The sequence below is a fragment of the Octodon degus genome, unplaced genomic scaffold (assembly GCF_000260255.1).
Source record: "Octodon degus isolate 3935 unplaced genomic scaffold, OctDeg1.0 scaffold00085, whole genome shotgun sequence".
Lineage (NCBI taxonomy): Eukaryota > Metazoa > Chordata > Mammalia > Rodentia > Octodontidae > Octodon > Octodon degus.
Genome location: NW_004524661.1, coordinates 6,347,377 through 6,363,834, shown reverse-complemented (window position 1 = coordinate 6,363,834; position 16,458 = coordinate 6,347,377). Strand labels below are relative to the sequence as shown.

The 16,458-nt window shown below is 42.9% G+C and overlaps 1 protein-coding gene across 7 annotated transcripts in view; it reads left to right on the top strand.

Moving 5' to 3' along the window:
- The window catches only part of Tenm2 (teneurin transmembrane protein 2), a 935,290-nt gene that overhangs the window by 668,203 nt on the left and 250,629 nt on the right, over positions 1-16,458 (top strand). For all 7 annotated transcript variants that reach the window (XM_004637050.3, XM_004637048.2, XM_004637049.2 and 4 more), the window contains one exon: positions 9,391-9,629. In XM_004637050.3, coding sequence (XP_004637107.1) covers positions 9,391-9,629 — 239 coding nt within the window. The remainder of the gene's footprint in view (positions 1-9,390; positions 9,630-16,458) is intronic.

The window sequence follows — 16,458 nt, the reverse complement described above, 5'->3', positions numbered from 1 at the left end:
AGTAACCCCAGCTACTTGGGAAGCAGGGTCAGGAAGATTACAAATTTAGGGCCCAAGGACTTAGCGAGATCCTCAAAATTTAAAAATAAATAAAATGAAGAGAGCTGGTGATATAGTTCAGTGTAAGGTTTATTCCTAGCACTACCAAAAGAGCAAGAGTAGGGGGAGGAAGAAAGGAAAGAAGGGAGGGAGGGAGGGAGGGAGAGGGAAAGAAAGCAAGAGGTCATTAGGAAGATAAGGATAGTCACTACTGTATTCAGAACATATAACAGTATGTAATACATTTCCATGCTTTATAATTATTTTTTTCTCATTTATGCATTTGGTACAGGGTCTCCCCACACTATGCAGCTCTGACTCCATAGTGATCCTCCTGTTTTCAGCCTCCCCAGTGCTGGGATTACAGGCATGTGCTACCACGCCTGGAATCTGTCACAGGCTCAGTTTGCCCCAGGGGCAGGGCCAGCACAACATGCCTGGCTCCACAACATGTATATTGACTATGCTACTGTGATTTCCTTCTGTAGACAATTTTGAATACCTACTACGAGCAGTAAAAGCAAAAGACAGAGGATTTGCCTGTGTAATTTCACTGGAGAAATGAGACAAACAGGCAGGGAAATGCAATAGCATGAAACAATACAATAAAGGGTCATACCTAAGGTGCTTTCCAACTCAGAAACAGAGGCAATCAATGGGTGGGAGAAATCCTTCTTCATCCACCCCTAGATGGCAGGAAGCAGGAAGGCAAGTCCATCCAAATGGCTGTCTCTACGCTCGTCTTACAGTGGATGGTGAATTCAAGGTCTAACTTGGTCTCAAAATCACAGGTCTTTAATGTATACCTACTAACGTATACCAAGATTCCTACCAATTAACTTGAAAATAAATCAACAAGTTAACAGCTCCAGGAGGAAAAAGAAAAGATTCTTCATCTCCTCCCAAAGACTCTAAAATGCATTTTCCCACAAAACACCGGGTTTCTTTAGTGACCTCGAGAGAACTGGCTTGTCACATTGAGTAGTATATCATTTCATGGAGGAAAAAAAAAAGTTTTATCTTGAAAACTGCTATGTTGTATCACAGTGTGACACTATTAAGATATCAAGAGTTGAAGCTTCTATTTAGAAAACGGAAGGCAATAAATTGAGTTGCTAATTATTCCAGCTGTGAGTATTTTTGGTATGGCTGCATATTTTGAAGAGGGCAAAATAGAGGATTTTCCTGTTGTTTGTGGCAAATGCAAATTTAGTGACAGTTTTCTCTGAGAAGAAAGGATCAGAGATGAGAATCCTTAAAAACCTATTTTTCTTTGAATCCAAATCGGTGAGTCTAAGTTTAGGGAATTGTGATACAAAATGGACTTTAATTATACAGTACTAATTGGTTGATTGGTTGTTGGTTATGCTTGAAAAGTAGCAATTTTTCAGAATTTTTTAAGTTTCATTTAAAAAATAGCAATTTGGTTCTCAAGTATGTATTCTCAACTGAAAAAAAGGGGATAAGCATATCAGTAATATCACCAACCCCTTTTCTCCCTAATAAAATTATCCAGAGATATGGGGTACAAAGGGGCCTGTAATACACTGTCACTGTGCTAATTAGAATTCATCCAGGCCATGGATATTTTTAATGAGCTAGGCATTGTCCTAGGTCAAGGAGATTGGGGAAGAGCATGATGAACATCACTCCTGCCTTCAGTGATTAATAGGTACATTTGTTGACCAATCACCAAATACCAGTTTTAGCGTTAAATGTTTCATGTGAAATCATATTCATGTGAAAAAAAACACCCCATGCCCCCCCAACAAACCCGTGCAGTAGGTACTGTGTGTCACCCCCTCTCCCCCCCGCAGGGAAGCAGCAGCGTCCCCAGTGTCACAGAACAGTAAGAGCAGAAGTGAGGATTCTGACCTGGGCTGTCCGATGCAGATCGGAAAGCTTGCAACTGCCTCTTCGGTATGGTATTAGTCGTTCTTAAAATCATTAGTAAGAATGATGAGTGTTTATATGGAGGTTAAAAAGTCTGATTTTGAATATCAAATGTTTACCACTCTGTCTCTCAAGAGTGTATACATTCGCTTTCTGTATGCTTAACATAGAAACCTAATTTTTTTATATTGTGCTTGTGTTACATTTACAAGCAGGAAAAGAACAGAATCTTTAAAAGAATACCTGGCTCTGCTATTCACAGGCCAGATGGGCAGTTCTGTTTCCCAATTCTCCTTCCTTCTTTTATGTGATTGTCTCCCTCTTCCCCTCCACGCCCCAGGTTTCTCTTCCTGTCTCTTTCCAGAATGGAGCCATCAAATTTTCCCTTGACCACTACCATGCCTTTCCACAATGCAGGGTGTAAAAACAGTGCCAGGAAATACAGTGGTTATTTAACCTCTCTCCAGCTAAATGTTTTGTTATAACTCCTGAAAACCTAATTACAGTAACTTTACATGCTACAGTACCCTTTATGGGCTGCCTCTTTATTAAACTTACTCCTTTAGAGACAATAAACCTGATGCTTCAAAGGGCATGGCCAGCCCCAGTGGAAATGGGATGAGATCTCCAGATTTCTGGTGCATACCTGATCCCCCTCACCGAGCACCACGCCCCCATTCTTGGCTTGTTTCCACCTTTATCCTTGCTCCGGCTCTTTTTCAAATTTCAGCCACTGCCTGTCTGATATTAAAAAATCTTCAAAATTAATGGGCTGTGTATCAATATTTTCATCCACATCTCTGAATTTCTGTGAGTTTGTTTATGAGGGAGGTCAATCTTCTCTGCAGAACAGTCTCAGCACCTGGTCTGCCTGATAACCAGAGGTGCTTTTTTTGGACACACAGAAAGTGTGGTCCATTCAGGCCTCTCATGGTTCCTCCAGAAGAGCCCCTGCTGCAGCCAGCAGCCTAAGCAAAGAGAGCAGCACGTCCCTGCCACCAGTCATTAGTGGTCCCAGCTACCTGTGATGAGATAGTGGGACACAGAGGGAGAGCACAGGCAAGAGAGACAGAGGCTGGCAAGAAAGAGCGCCTTGACCTTTGGAGTTTCAGCAGCACAATTATTTGTGTAGTACATTTCTCTTTCACAGCCCTGCTGGGATTTCCCCCTGGGAATAAAGCCAAACCAATAGCAAAAGGGAAACCACCTCTTAGGATCCCACTGGTTGGTCGCCAGCTGGAAAATGGTACTTGGTGTTAAAGGATTTTATGTATTTGTTTGTTGCTTTGGTAGAATTTGAGGTTAATGATTGAGGTTTACTTACAATTGACTTGCAAAAAAAAATTGTTTTAAGGAGTAAGAAAAAGGAGAAATCCCCTGTGGGGGCCTCAGATAGTTTAGACAACCACCACTGCTTAAAGCCTCCACTGTAGATTCGTCAGGCTCCTTCTGTGTCACGCAAGTAAAATAAAAACTCACAGCATTTTAAATTGGTGGGGCTCCTCTCTCATGGATGCTATGTCTGAGCTTTTTATTTATTAGACTTCCTTTTAAAATCCTTCATGGTTGTTTAATCAGAGAAAATGCATGCCCTTAATTTTCTAAGCCAATTTGAAGCAGAAGCCTGGTTTACCAAGATTCTGCTTCCAATCCACTTCTTTGCAGTCATGTGAAGTACAAGCAGAATGGCTGTTAGGCTGTTAGGTATGCTCGCTCAGTTTTTATTAAATGGCTTTGTTTTCACTTCAGGAAAAGTGATGACATTTACCAAAAAGATTGATAGCTTCGGGTGAAGCCATGATCACTGTATTCTTACGAAATCGCCAGAACCCAGAGTGTAGAGCACACAGAGGAACTGTCCTTCCTCTCCATCTGTGCCCCTCACCTGTGCCATGCAGGGACATAAGCCTCTGGCCCCCACAAGGCTGGGGCAGGAAGGAAGTGTGCCAGCTCTGCTTTTATTTTTTGTAAGACATCAAGGATTGGTTTTCTCTCTCTTGAAGTGTTAGCAGACTCCAAGGACAGCGCTTTGGGGGCCCCTCATTTGCCTTCCCTTTCCGAGGCACAAGTGGCCAATTCTGAGAGCAATTGAGTTGTGCTTGAAAAATGTCAAGTGCGTTTGGAAACTACACATTTTTGCTGACGCCTGGAGTCCTGAGCTGAGCTACTTCCATGACCGACCGCTGGGAAGAAGTTCAGCTGGGGCATCACGAATGATTCACGGGAACACAGTCTGCAGGCCCCCGAGGGGAAAAAGCTGTCCTAATAGCAACACAGGAAACAATCAGAAGAAGCTCCTCACCCTGCTTGGGCCTCCTACGACCTTTTGGCCTGACCATTACCTTGTGGGTCCTCATTCATTTTATTTATTTTATCATATTTCATCTTGTTTTATCTTGTTATTTTCTTTGGCACATGTCTGCAAGCCTTGGTTCAATCAAAGCTTGCATTTTTTTTAACCTTTTTTAGGAAAAATTTCAAGCATAAAATTCTTGAAAGAATAGCACAATGAAGGAAAGACCACCTAGTTTCAACAATTGCTGTCATTTGGCCGTATTTGCCTGGTCTATCACGTGTGTGTGTGTGTGTGTGTGTGTGTGTGTGTGTGTGTGTGTGTGAGAGAGAGAGAGAGAGAGAGAGAGAGAGAGAGAGAGAGAGAGATTTTGTGCTAAACCATTGAAAGTAAGGACATTCGAAAGCAAACCTCATGACTCTTCCACCCAACTGATATCTGCATTTAAAACTTCTATTTTGAAAAAAATATACCTGGTAACAATCTAGTTTGCTCTCTTTAAATCATATATATTTGGAAGGTGCAAAAGAAGTTAGTTTCTTTATTTCATTTTAAGTAGAGTAAAAAATTAGAAATGATACAGAATATCAAAAAACAAGATGCTATGAGTTCAACAATGATTGTTATATTACATATTGTCATCTTCAAAGTAGTAGTTCAGAATACCAGATATAAGCATGCAAAATTGGTCCAGAAAAGCAAACATTGACTGTTCCTTTCAAAAAACCAATAGAAACTAGCAGTGCAATTTTCTTAAATATGAATATGTATTAGGATGGCTTCGCAAACGTATGAGCTGATACACTGCCAGCCCTGTCCTCAGGCCTGGAAGGGGGCCAAGACATCGTACTTTTTTTTCGAAAGAGCCTTCAAGTGATTTGGGAAACATAATCTGAAAAGCATTTTTTTTTATCACCGTGTTTTAAATTTGTTCACTGAATTTAATCTTCTAAAGATGTGTAACATTGGGGCAAAATTGTAGTGTATGAAAAACAAGATTCTACTGTTCTTTGATACATTTGTTCAGTCATTTTAAATACCAGAAACTGAGAAGAATGGATGTGATGATGAGGTGAGTTTCATTTAGCTGTGCTCATCACAGGTATCACAGTGCAGGAGGCCACCTGAGCGATGTGTCACGAGGGCTCATGGGCTTCTGATGCGTCTTGTCATTTTTGGTGGAGGGCTGGGGCCTTCTCTGTGTGCACATTGGTGAGCCCATTTGAAAAATAGGAGTCATCCTTGCAAAAGGAGCCTTAATTTTTAAGTTCTAAATATTCACCATTTTCTCATAGCATTCAGTTTGACTTTGGAAAGACTATAGGTCATTCATTTAACACGGATTTGTTGAGGGTCCACTGTGTACATGGCTCTGTTCTAGATGTGAGGCCACCGTGTTAAACAAATCAGAGAAAATGCCTGATTATTTTCAGAAATTATTATCAGAAATTCAGTTCTGATTTTGGAGACAGACAGTAAATAATACACAGGTGTGAATATGCAAAGAGAGAAGAGAAATAAGGGCAATTGTAACAGGTACAAGAGTAACTCAAAGTAGAGTGGACCAGGAGAGGTCTCTCTGAGAAAGAGAATTAGAGCAAGGATAGGAAAGACAGAAGACACAAGGGCACATTTCCCAGCAGAGAGAACAGCCAGTGCAGAGGGCCTGAGGCAGGAAGATGTGAGATGGGGAGGACCAGCAAAGGACAATGTGACAGTTAGAACAAGGGAGGGCAGGTGCATAAGAAGATTTGGTGAGAGGGGTGGCCAGGGAGACAATCACACAGGATGTTGCAGTCCGTGAGAAACACTTCTGACTTTATTCTAAACGTTCCTGGAACATGTAATATGATAGAATTTTCTTTTTAGAGAGAAATATGGAAAATAGACTGCATTGTGGAGGGAACAAATTTATTTTCTCATAAAGCAATCTTATATATATAAGATATAAGTCATGTCCTATTTTTTCTTAATAAATGAATGTATTTAAACTGACATTACAGCTATGTGACCTTCTTAATCTTCATCCTGCAACTGCGTTATTGTTAAAGCATTCCTATTTTCAATTTGTTTATTCTGTCCACAAAGATGACCAGTGCTTACACTCTGAAGACAGCAGGGTGATATCAATGCCTATAATTATGTATCTATATCTATATATAAAATACAGCCATATATACTACACAGATGCCTTATCTATATAATATATAGATATCTCCAGTGTATGAAAAGATTTGTAAGTACTCAGAGTGATAGAAAAGACATTAGAGTAGATGTCCCAAAGAGGTAGTTGAAGGTTGAAGGGGAGTTGGGTCAGGAAGAACAAACAAAGCCATTTGAAAGAGCTTGCTCCAGCATCCACTGCAAGAGGGCAGTGTGGTCAGCTTTGTCACAGCACAGTTCTTGTTCCAGCTGAAGTGTAGAGTATGTGGGAGGAGACTTTCGGCGAGAGTAAAAGGCCATCTCATAACTGTGGAAGCCCGGTGCAATTGGAAATTCAGTTGTCCTCTTTTAGACATTGGAGGATGGCCAGGAATTTGTCGGTGAGGGCGCAGTGGTGTTTGTGGCTGGGGAAGAGGAAAAGAAGGATGATTAAAGGGGAAGGCTATGAAAGGACTTCAGGGATGAAACTGATGGGATTCTTTATTGGACAGGAGAAGGGAAGGGAAGGAGAGGAGATGAAAAGGATGATAGTTCCTTAGGTCACTGGGAGGATCAGGGATGCAGGAGGAGGAGTTTTGGGGGACAAAGGAAAGCATTCTGGTTTTGGTTGTAAGTTGAAACATGGGAAAAGAGATTCCTGCTGTACACCAGGAACGTAGTTCTGGAGCTCAGGGAAGAAGCTGAGCTAGAAATGGAGACCTGGAAACTCCAGACTTATCAGCAGTGTTGCACCCACAGGAAGGGACAGGGCCACTGAGGAGTGAGAAGTGGTGTTCATGCATTTTCTAATATTCGTTAATGACTTCTTACACTGTCTTTAAATTCCTTTGCTTTTGTTTGACTTCCTATTTCATTACACACTCTTGGAGAATAGTCCAAGAAATAAATTTGATGGGATCCCACCTCCCATCCCAGACCTGCTCCCTCCTATGGCTCCCCGCGGTGCATGTGCTCCCAGCTCTTGTAAGAATGGGCTATTATTTAGTGAATTAGAAAGCTCTTCAGGTGTGTGTGCGTGACATTTGTCAAGCTTTAAATTAAAACTCACATTGCAGGCTCCTTATGTTGCTCTGAAGAATTAAAAATGAAAGCTGTTCATAATAGATCAAGCACTTACCACGAGAAACACCTTGGTTAAGTGCTTTTCCTAAAGGATTTTGTGTTATCCTCACAACAACAGATGTGAGGGACTTTTACTACCCCCATCTTACAGAAGACAAATAGGAAGTCTCAAGAGCAGGGTCAGACAATGTGCCTGAGCTAACTTGTCCACAAATGGCACTGCCAGGACTCCAGTCTATGCCTGTCTTGCTTCAAAATGCTGTTTTCAGAACCTATGATTTCCTCCAACAAAAGACTCTCTTAATGGGTCGCACTGAAAGCAAACTATTGGACAGGAAATCTAAATCTCTATTTTAAGACTCAAATTTCTAGGCTTTCTTCAAATCATCAAACACACTTATATTTCAAATAAAATCTAAATATCTATTGTGTATTTTAATTTATCAGTGTTCAATGATTCACTGCCTGGGTACTCATTTTGTCACATGGTTCTCAGTCAGGTCAAGCTTGCTTGATCTCTGTAAAGGATTAAAGTACTTTCAAGGCTTTATCTAGACATAGGCAAAATATGGATATTTGGAATGATCGTGATCTTGCCTCAAAATTTCACTACAAAAGCTGGGTCCCCCCCAGCTATAAGGGCAATGTGGTGAGAGAGGGCTGGTTAGAGCTTTCAGAAATGAACAAACAGATCAGCGCTTGAGCCCTACCTGTTTGCTAAATTCAAGCTTCAGTTTTCTCATCCACAACAGTCAGGTAATAATAGTACCTACCTCACAAGATTGATGTTGGTGAAATAGTTGAGAGTGAAATATTGGGAATGGTAACTAATATGATGCAGTGGTCAATGAGAGTTACATCTCTTAAAAATGTGGAGAGTAAGAAATAGGTGCAGTGACAGTTTGAAATCTTAAAATTGCAGCTGAGTAAAACTGCAAAATAAAGAGAGGACTTTGCTCATTCATTTATTTGCTCATTTGTTCATTAAAGTCTCCCTTGTACATTGGGCTCTGATCCGGATGCTAGAAAGATGAGGATGAATAAGATACAGAATAAGACAGGTCCCTGGCTTGGGCTGCTCAGACTCTAGAGTCTACTCAGCCTACACCATTAAACTCCATTATATATTTCTTGGAAGGCAAGTCATTAAAAAAGAGATTGCTAGTCGTGTCTGAAATCTTATATGTGGCATATGTAAGAAAGAATAACTTGTGGTCAGGGAGTTGATGTCTTTGGAATGATACTCTCCTGACCCTTGGGGAGAAGTTATGTGCTGTTTTATACTCTGTGGTCTATATATGCTTGTCACTCCATGGCTCGGGCCACCAAGGCCACTTAGTTCACTTGATAGGCGAAGATGTTTCCCAAGAACGAGCCATGATCACGTGACCCGAAGAGGCAGTCTGCACGAGGCAGGACTGAGCAGGTGATGAAAACAGCCTGGGACCAAAGATCAAAAGAGACAGTGACCGTGCCATGGAAGAACACACACTCTACCAAAAGAGCTCAAGGCTTAAATCCTTGGACAGTGGCCCAACTGCTCCAAACCTGGTTTTGCAGGCCAGTGATATTACCATAGGTAGCCTGTAGGTAGTTGTGATGTAGCTCTAGTGCCTTTTAATACTAGGAATCTAACATGTGATGGCACTTAGAGTAATCGTCGCCATCATTTCTCAGTGACAGAAACTTAAGCTTCCGTATCTACTTTTGTAGAAGTTCTGCAGGATTGTAAGGGAAGCCGCATGTGCACAAGTATAAAAGTAGGCACATGTATGGAATTAATCTAGGCCATCACCCAATGCAGTGTCTGCTCCTTACTGTGGCCACAGGGGAAGGTTACATAATCGGCCTTGCACGACTGCTTGACCCTGGGTGAAAGGCGAAGCAGCTGAGCCTTCGCGCGCCACGCAGGCGCACTGACCCTCTCCCTCTTCCGGCAGGCACTTCCTCTTTAAGACCTCCTCTGGAAGCACGCCCCTGTTCAGCAGTTCTTCTCCAGGATACCCTTTGACCTCAGGAACCGTTTACACACCGCCACCCCGCCTGCTGCCCAGGAATACCTTCTCCAGGAAGGCCTTCAAGCTGAAGAAGCCCTCCAAATACTGCAGCTGGAAATGTGCTGCTCTATCCGCCATTGCCGCAGCCCTTCTCTTGGCTATTTTGCTGGCGTATTTCATAGGTAAGTCAAGGCAGTGCTCCTGGTGATGAGACAGGGGTGGGTAGGGTGGATTTGTGGAGTACGAGGCCCTTTGTCCTCTCTAAGGTTTTCTTCTTGGCGCCTGAAAGAGGTTATAATGAGTGATGGATGGGAGTGATTATTCCCTCCTGGAATCCATTTAAATCTGAGGAGTTTCTCCCTCATGATTCTAAGTGACATTTATCAGAAGTGAAAATTAAGCAGCCTTGCTTATGAGCTAGGAGTTGTCGTTCCTGCGAACCCATTCCGCACTCCCAAAGTAGCCCTCCAGACTTCTCTGTCGCTGAATTTTAACCCGGGTCTGTGCTCTGGAATTCATGTGGCTTTGGCTCACTGCATTCAAGAAACTGAGTAGAAGATCAGAGATGGCTATGGCTGAGAACATCTTGACTGGCGGGAAGGCCAAACTCACTTGCTTATTTTCAGAGCTGTGCAATAGAAATAGGACTGAGTGACCCAAGCACAAGCCCAGGTCTTGGTAAAAATTCCTATTACTCAGTCCTAGTTGACCTTGTCCACTTCCCCTCCTTTGCCTCTGATCCCTCGTCTCTGTGGTACGGAATCTCAGTCAGGTTCACCTCTCATGGTGGCTGTGCTTGTGGGGATTGTGTGGCTTAGCAGCTAAATGAAGTTGTTGGGGTGCCTTCCTTCCTGAGCCAGGGGTGTTGCTTTACATCCATGGGGTGTAACTGTGGAACTCTGGAAAGCAGCAGATGCCGAGAGCTCAGGGGCAGGGTGCCACATACACATCAGCTTGCTGGGGAGGACGCAAAGCCACTCGCAGCTCTTGGCCCTGACAAGGAGTGCCAGGGCTGCTGCTCTGTCAGCTGAGATTGCCAATGGCAGATCTCCTGGCCTAGACAGAGGCCATGGTGATGTTTGTGAAAGTTTATTTGAAACACTTGATGGTTCTGGCTTGGTTTCAGGGCAGCTATAGTGAAGCTCCCTAGTTTGGCTGTGCCATGTTGCAAAGCAAATCTATAAAACACCAGCTAAAAGAGGCTAACTCCAGAACAGCTCCCAATACGGATGCGAAAACTCCTCCCACTTAGGAGAAAAGATGAGGCGCCCTGACGGTGGATGCTCCCTTTGCCACTTCCCAGAAGCAAGCCTTCTTCCTCAGCTCAGTGGAGGCAGGAGCTTGGTGTGGGGAAGAAATTCTGACACTTCCTTCCTCTCCAGGCAGTCAGCATGGTGTCTTCCAGAGAAGAAAAGAGTCTAGCACTTTATAGACCAGTCAACTTCAGCTTGTCTGATGTCAGAGGAGTGTAACTGTACACTTGCAGGAATCTGGGTCCTGCCAGTGCAGCGCAAGCCAAAAACCAATGTACATTTTTCACTCTTCTCTATAGTGTGCCGATACTTGCCTTAAAATAGAAAAATAAACCTTCTCTCCTTCCCAATTGTATTTCTCATAAATATCATCCAAAATGAGAACGTTGACACCCAAGGAAAAGACACCATGTTTATCTGGAGTTTTTGCAAAAGCGTTTGCACCCTACACCTTGGCTCTAGATGAGGACGGAGATCTGGCACTCACTCATAATTCCAAGGCATGCCTGCTTGTCGCTTCTTGGTGAAGAATGGTATAATGGCCTGACACGAGAAGGGGAAGCTGTCTGTGCCCCACCCCCAGCCACTTGACAAGGCTCTTGTGCTATTAGAAGGAGTTAGGTGGCTGCTCGGGGACTTGGTGGAAGCAAATTAAATGTGCTTTGTGGGTCTTTGCGTGGTTTGGCTTTGTGTCAGAAACTTCACAAAGGGTCTACGTGCTCACTTTTCAGGTTTAGTATTCTGTTGGGCCAACAGGTACCAGAGAGCCCAGGTATAGAAACTGAGGCACGCCTGGCTCTGCCAATAGGATCCCCAGTGTGTCTCCTACTCCTCTTGCAAGAGAAAGATAGATGGTTACTGCCTGATTTATTGAGCTTGATAGTTAAAATATAATAGCTTTCTGTAAGGCGATCATCTAAATGGGAAGCTGTATAGTAAGAGTTTAATGTTTTAATCGGCTGTGTAACTTGTAAATGATGGATTAGGAAACATATTTATCCTCAGTCTGGAGGCAACTAGAAGCTGGACTGAGCATCTTAGGAAGGTTTATTAGTTTATAATCCATCATTTCCCATTATGTTTGCTTAAGGTAAGATTATGCTTTGACCCTGGAGTATTGAAAAATAGTTTATGACTCAAAATGAGTGATGTAACAGGCCAATTTATCCAGCAGTGATGGTGGTGAATGTGGGACTACAGAGCTACTCTCACCAATCTCTAGAGACAACCACCGCTCTGTCTGCAGCGAGAGGAGGGTCAGGACCCTAAGTGACAATCTTGGCCCCGGTGTCTCCTTTCTCTTTAGCCTTGGCAAAGTTGTTTGCTTTCTAAGTCTTGGTTTCCTAAATACAACATGGAAGCAAGGTGGTTATTTATGTGCAGAAACTCTGAAATATGGTAAGGATTAATTAATGTGTATAAATCACTTTGAAGATGAAAAGCAGTATATTATTAATTACAAAGCTGCAGGGGCATAAACAGTGTGCTGCAAATGCAGAGAAGAGAGTTGTTGAAAGCATCCAGTGATCGTGCCTGCTTACAAAACAAGCCACTGGGGAAGCACAGAAGGGCACCCGTTTCCCCTTGTTAAAGAGGCCGGACCTGAGTCCATTCTGGTTGACACGTGACTCCATGTTCCTTAGAACACGACAGGTCCTGAAATTGAAACATCAGCCTGAGGACATTTATGGATAGGCAGTGGGTTCAGGCCTGCCAGGCACTGTGACAAATACATCAAATTATCTTCCTTGCATGTTCAAACCCAAAGAAAGGAGGCTTTCCAGAAGTGAGCAATTTGGAATAGCTCAGCCCTGTGACAGGTTCTCCGTAGACCCAGCCATGTGGGTGGGTGTAAAAGCGGAATGCCAGCCCTTGTGCAAATTGGAAGACATGGGCCTTCACTGAAGCAGGAAAGATGCCCCAGTTCCTGCTCATGCAACTGGGGTGAGAGAACTTTGATGATGTGCTCTTCCATCGGATCTTCCCCGTGCCAAGTTCTCCCAGTATACAAAACACTCTAGAATGAAATACTCTAAAAGGCTGCATGAAGTACAAGGAAAACACTTTGCATGTCACTCAGCCCTGGCCCAGACAGTCCCTAGAGAATCTCACTGTAGAATTTAGCTATGACTGCAAAGATGGCTTCCTTCTTAGCAAATTGTCTTTCTTACATTTTTCTTTTCGTTTTTTTTTTTCTTTGCGTTACTGAGATTGAACCCCAGGTCTTGCATGTTGTATGCACACACTCCTCTACTGAGCTGCTTTGTTTTATTTTGAGACAGCGTCTTGATAAGTTGCTAAACCCCACTGGAAACTTGCAATCCTCCTGCTTCGGCCTCCCAGCTAGCTGGGATTCTAAGCATGCACCACCACACCTGGCCAACTTATTTTTCTTCCTTAGGCAGCTAGAGTACTTTCATTACTTACAATGCCAGAAGCCCCTGTATATTTCTACATTTCTGAGTCACATAAACCATATAGATTTTCTCACTTGTTTCATATCATATATATTGTGTTTTTAATCTTCATAGTATACATAATAATAACTGTTAGGATTTTCCTGCATCCAAATTGAAAGAATTTCCACTTACAGCACTTTTCTGTAATTATTTCATTTGAATTATATTCCCAGTTGCCATCAGACACTCTCATAGAAAATAAAATTAGCACATTACAATTATTTGGTAACTATTGGTGCTGCAGCCCAGGGAATCCACCCACACACTGGTTCATTGCCTGCCCAGGGAATCTCCTGATCTCCTGAGCTAGATCTTTCCTGATACTCAGCTTGTCTTCCCTTGAAGACAAGGTTCTTGCAGCTACCATGTTCTCAAATGTTGGAAGAATCCTAAACGGTCCCTTTGGCAGCATTAACTCACCTTATCTAGTCCTGTCCTCTTTAGCAATGGAGAGTTGGTTCCTGTCCTTCTGGAATCATTTTTCAACACAGTGGCCCCAATTTGCACCGTCTTCTCGCTCTGCTAGCCGGCCTTAGCTCTGCTTCCCCGATATCTTCTACTACAGGGTCAGCAAACCTTTTCTGTACAGGCCAGGTGGTAGGAAATACTCTGGATTCTGCGAGACATACAGGCTCTGTCTCACTACTCAGCTCTGCCCTTGTAACTTGAAAGCAGCCATAGAAGATAGAGAAACAACCAGCCATGACTATGTGTCTATGGAACTTTAATTATGGATATTGAAACGTGAATTTTATATAATTTTCAAGTGTCATGAATTATTATACTTATTTTTGTTTTTTTCAGCCATGTAAAATGTAAAACCATCCCCTATGGTATATGCTGTATGAAAAGAGGTGGCAAACTGAGCCTGCCCCACCACCAGAGTTTGTCAACCTGTTTGATCCTATGACTCTGCATTTCCAAAGAGTAACTTTTCAGGGTATCTCTAACTTTATGAAAAAAATCACTTTCTGACCATCAGAATTCAACCACATGTCCAGTGTGAATGAAGCAGGTAATTTTCTGACACTGGCACCATATTTCATAACAAATAACTGTGTCTCGCTTTGGCCCAAAACAAAAATAAGGGAAGTAAGCCACCTTTGTTTTCTACTTAAAAACTTTCTACAGGAAGAGGACCATAATCCCAGCACTTTGGGCAGCTGAGGCAAGGGGATCACAATTCAAGCCTAGCCTGGGCAACTTAGTAAGACTTTGTCTCAAAATACAAAGTAAAATAGGAGGGATGTAGAGGTAGCTCAGTGCAAAGAACCTGGGTTCAGTCTCCAGCACTAACAAAAAATAAAACCTTTCCACAGGATGAAACATCCCATCCTAATAGTATAACATTTAACCAGATCTTCTAAAAGAGATGGGTTAGGATCACTACCCACTTCGCCATGTAACCACTTGTCCACCATCTTTGGTTACCCCAGGCTCCTCTGAAATTCATTGCCTGTCTTTGGCAGTTACTGGACATTTACTGCCTTCTTTGTTGAAGTTTTCTAACAGGTTGTAACAGAGCTGGGTCATTGAATCACATCATTTTTTTAAATCTCAGATTAACAAAGAACTAAGATCTTTCCTTACAAGGCCTAAAAGTGCTTACAACGGTACTGCACATCAAGGAGGAAAGGTGCTTCCGGTGTGTGACTTGGCTGCTTTGATTCAGATCATCCAGGAAACGCTAAGACAAGAGCTGGCATAATGGTACACTGTGACACAGACCTGAGGCTGTCATCCCTGAGACATAAACAATATGTAACCCACCCTGAGCTTCCCCCAGACTCTCCACATGGTCGTTAAGGGGGAGGGTATAGAGCGAATAATAAGAACATTTGTGTCACCCTAAATTAGTTTTTAGCTCTTCAGATTTCTGCCAAACTAAAATACATATCTGTGTATTAGAAAGTCACCTTGTCTTTTTGCTCTACAGTAATTCCTGCCAAATCTGAAATACTGTGTTTTAAGTAAGCCGCTAGGAGCTCCGTCTTCTGCCACTCTGACTTTGATCTGTGAAGAACGCGGGCCATCAACATGTCAGGATGTTAAAAGTGTGGTAATTTGGGGTGCTTTCAGTTTCTTTTGAAAACAATGAGAGATTATTTTCTATGGAAACTAAAAGCCTACCTAATGTGTTTAAAGTTGCTACACTTGAAAATTGATATGTTGAGACTCATACTGATGAGTCCTGCGTTCTTGGCTGCTATTTTGTGTATTCTCGTCTCATTGAACAGAACAGGTTTGGGGAAAACATAAAGAAAATGACAGAAAATGATGAGAACAGTACACTTGCCTGGCATCCTTTGTGATGCTGCGGTGTCGGAAAGATGTCACCTTCTCGTGGAAACCTTGAGCTCTTGGACTATCTCATGAGATGGTGAACCTCGCCCTCCTGCTTGAATTCTCAACTGTATATTTACCTCCTATTATCTGAAGGGCAACATGCTAATAATTAAATCTGTACAGTTCAGCAAGTAATATTTCTGTCTGACTCCCCAGCTCCAGATAGTCCGGCAGAAACAGAAAGCTGCCCACAAATAAGTCAGGGCCCCCAGTTACATCATCTGTTCAGATATTAGTAGCAGACATTTGATCTAATAGATATGTTCATGTGCTCTTAGCACCACAGGAAAGTCCTGTCAGTGCTTCTGGACCCCTGAGTCTGGCAGTGTGACCGACACTTCATAGCCATACACGTGATGGTGGAGGGCTTATCAATTTACAGAAAGTAGATTAAGTCTTTCATTAGCTAAGTCTCAATCACCCACCAGGCATGAGGCAACGTAGTCCCTCATGTTTGCCATCTGAGAAGAGATGCGTTCTGCTCCAGAAAAGGACACAGCATCCTCTGAAAGGGTTGTGCAATCGGGAGGACCTGGAATGCTTCTTGCTAGTCAGTAGCCAAGACTGGCTGCCTTGTCATTCCCCCCGAGACACTTGTAAAACTCACAGTTCAAGTGTAGGGCCTTCCATCCCCATGAGAAAATACTGAGAGGGGGAGCCAGGAAGTAGTTTCAGGTCCTGATGTTGTAGAGCATGTTTGTGTGTAACTGGGAGGAATGCATAGATGCTCTAAGCCATGCACCTCAAGGCCCACATGAGGACCGCAAGGATGTGGCGTTGGCACCATCTCCCAGCCCAGGACTTTGTGCTTCCACAAGTAGATGGAGCCACCCAGCATCCTTTGAATAACTACTTAAATTGTCCTCTCTTCTCTGAAGGAGTTATCCCTCTACCAATCATCAATTGGTTCAGAAGCCACAATAGGCTACTGTTACGTAGCTGTGCTTTTTTTT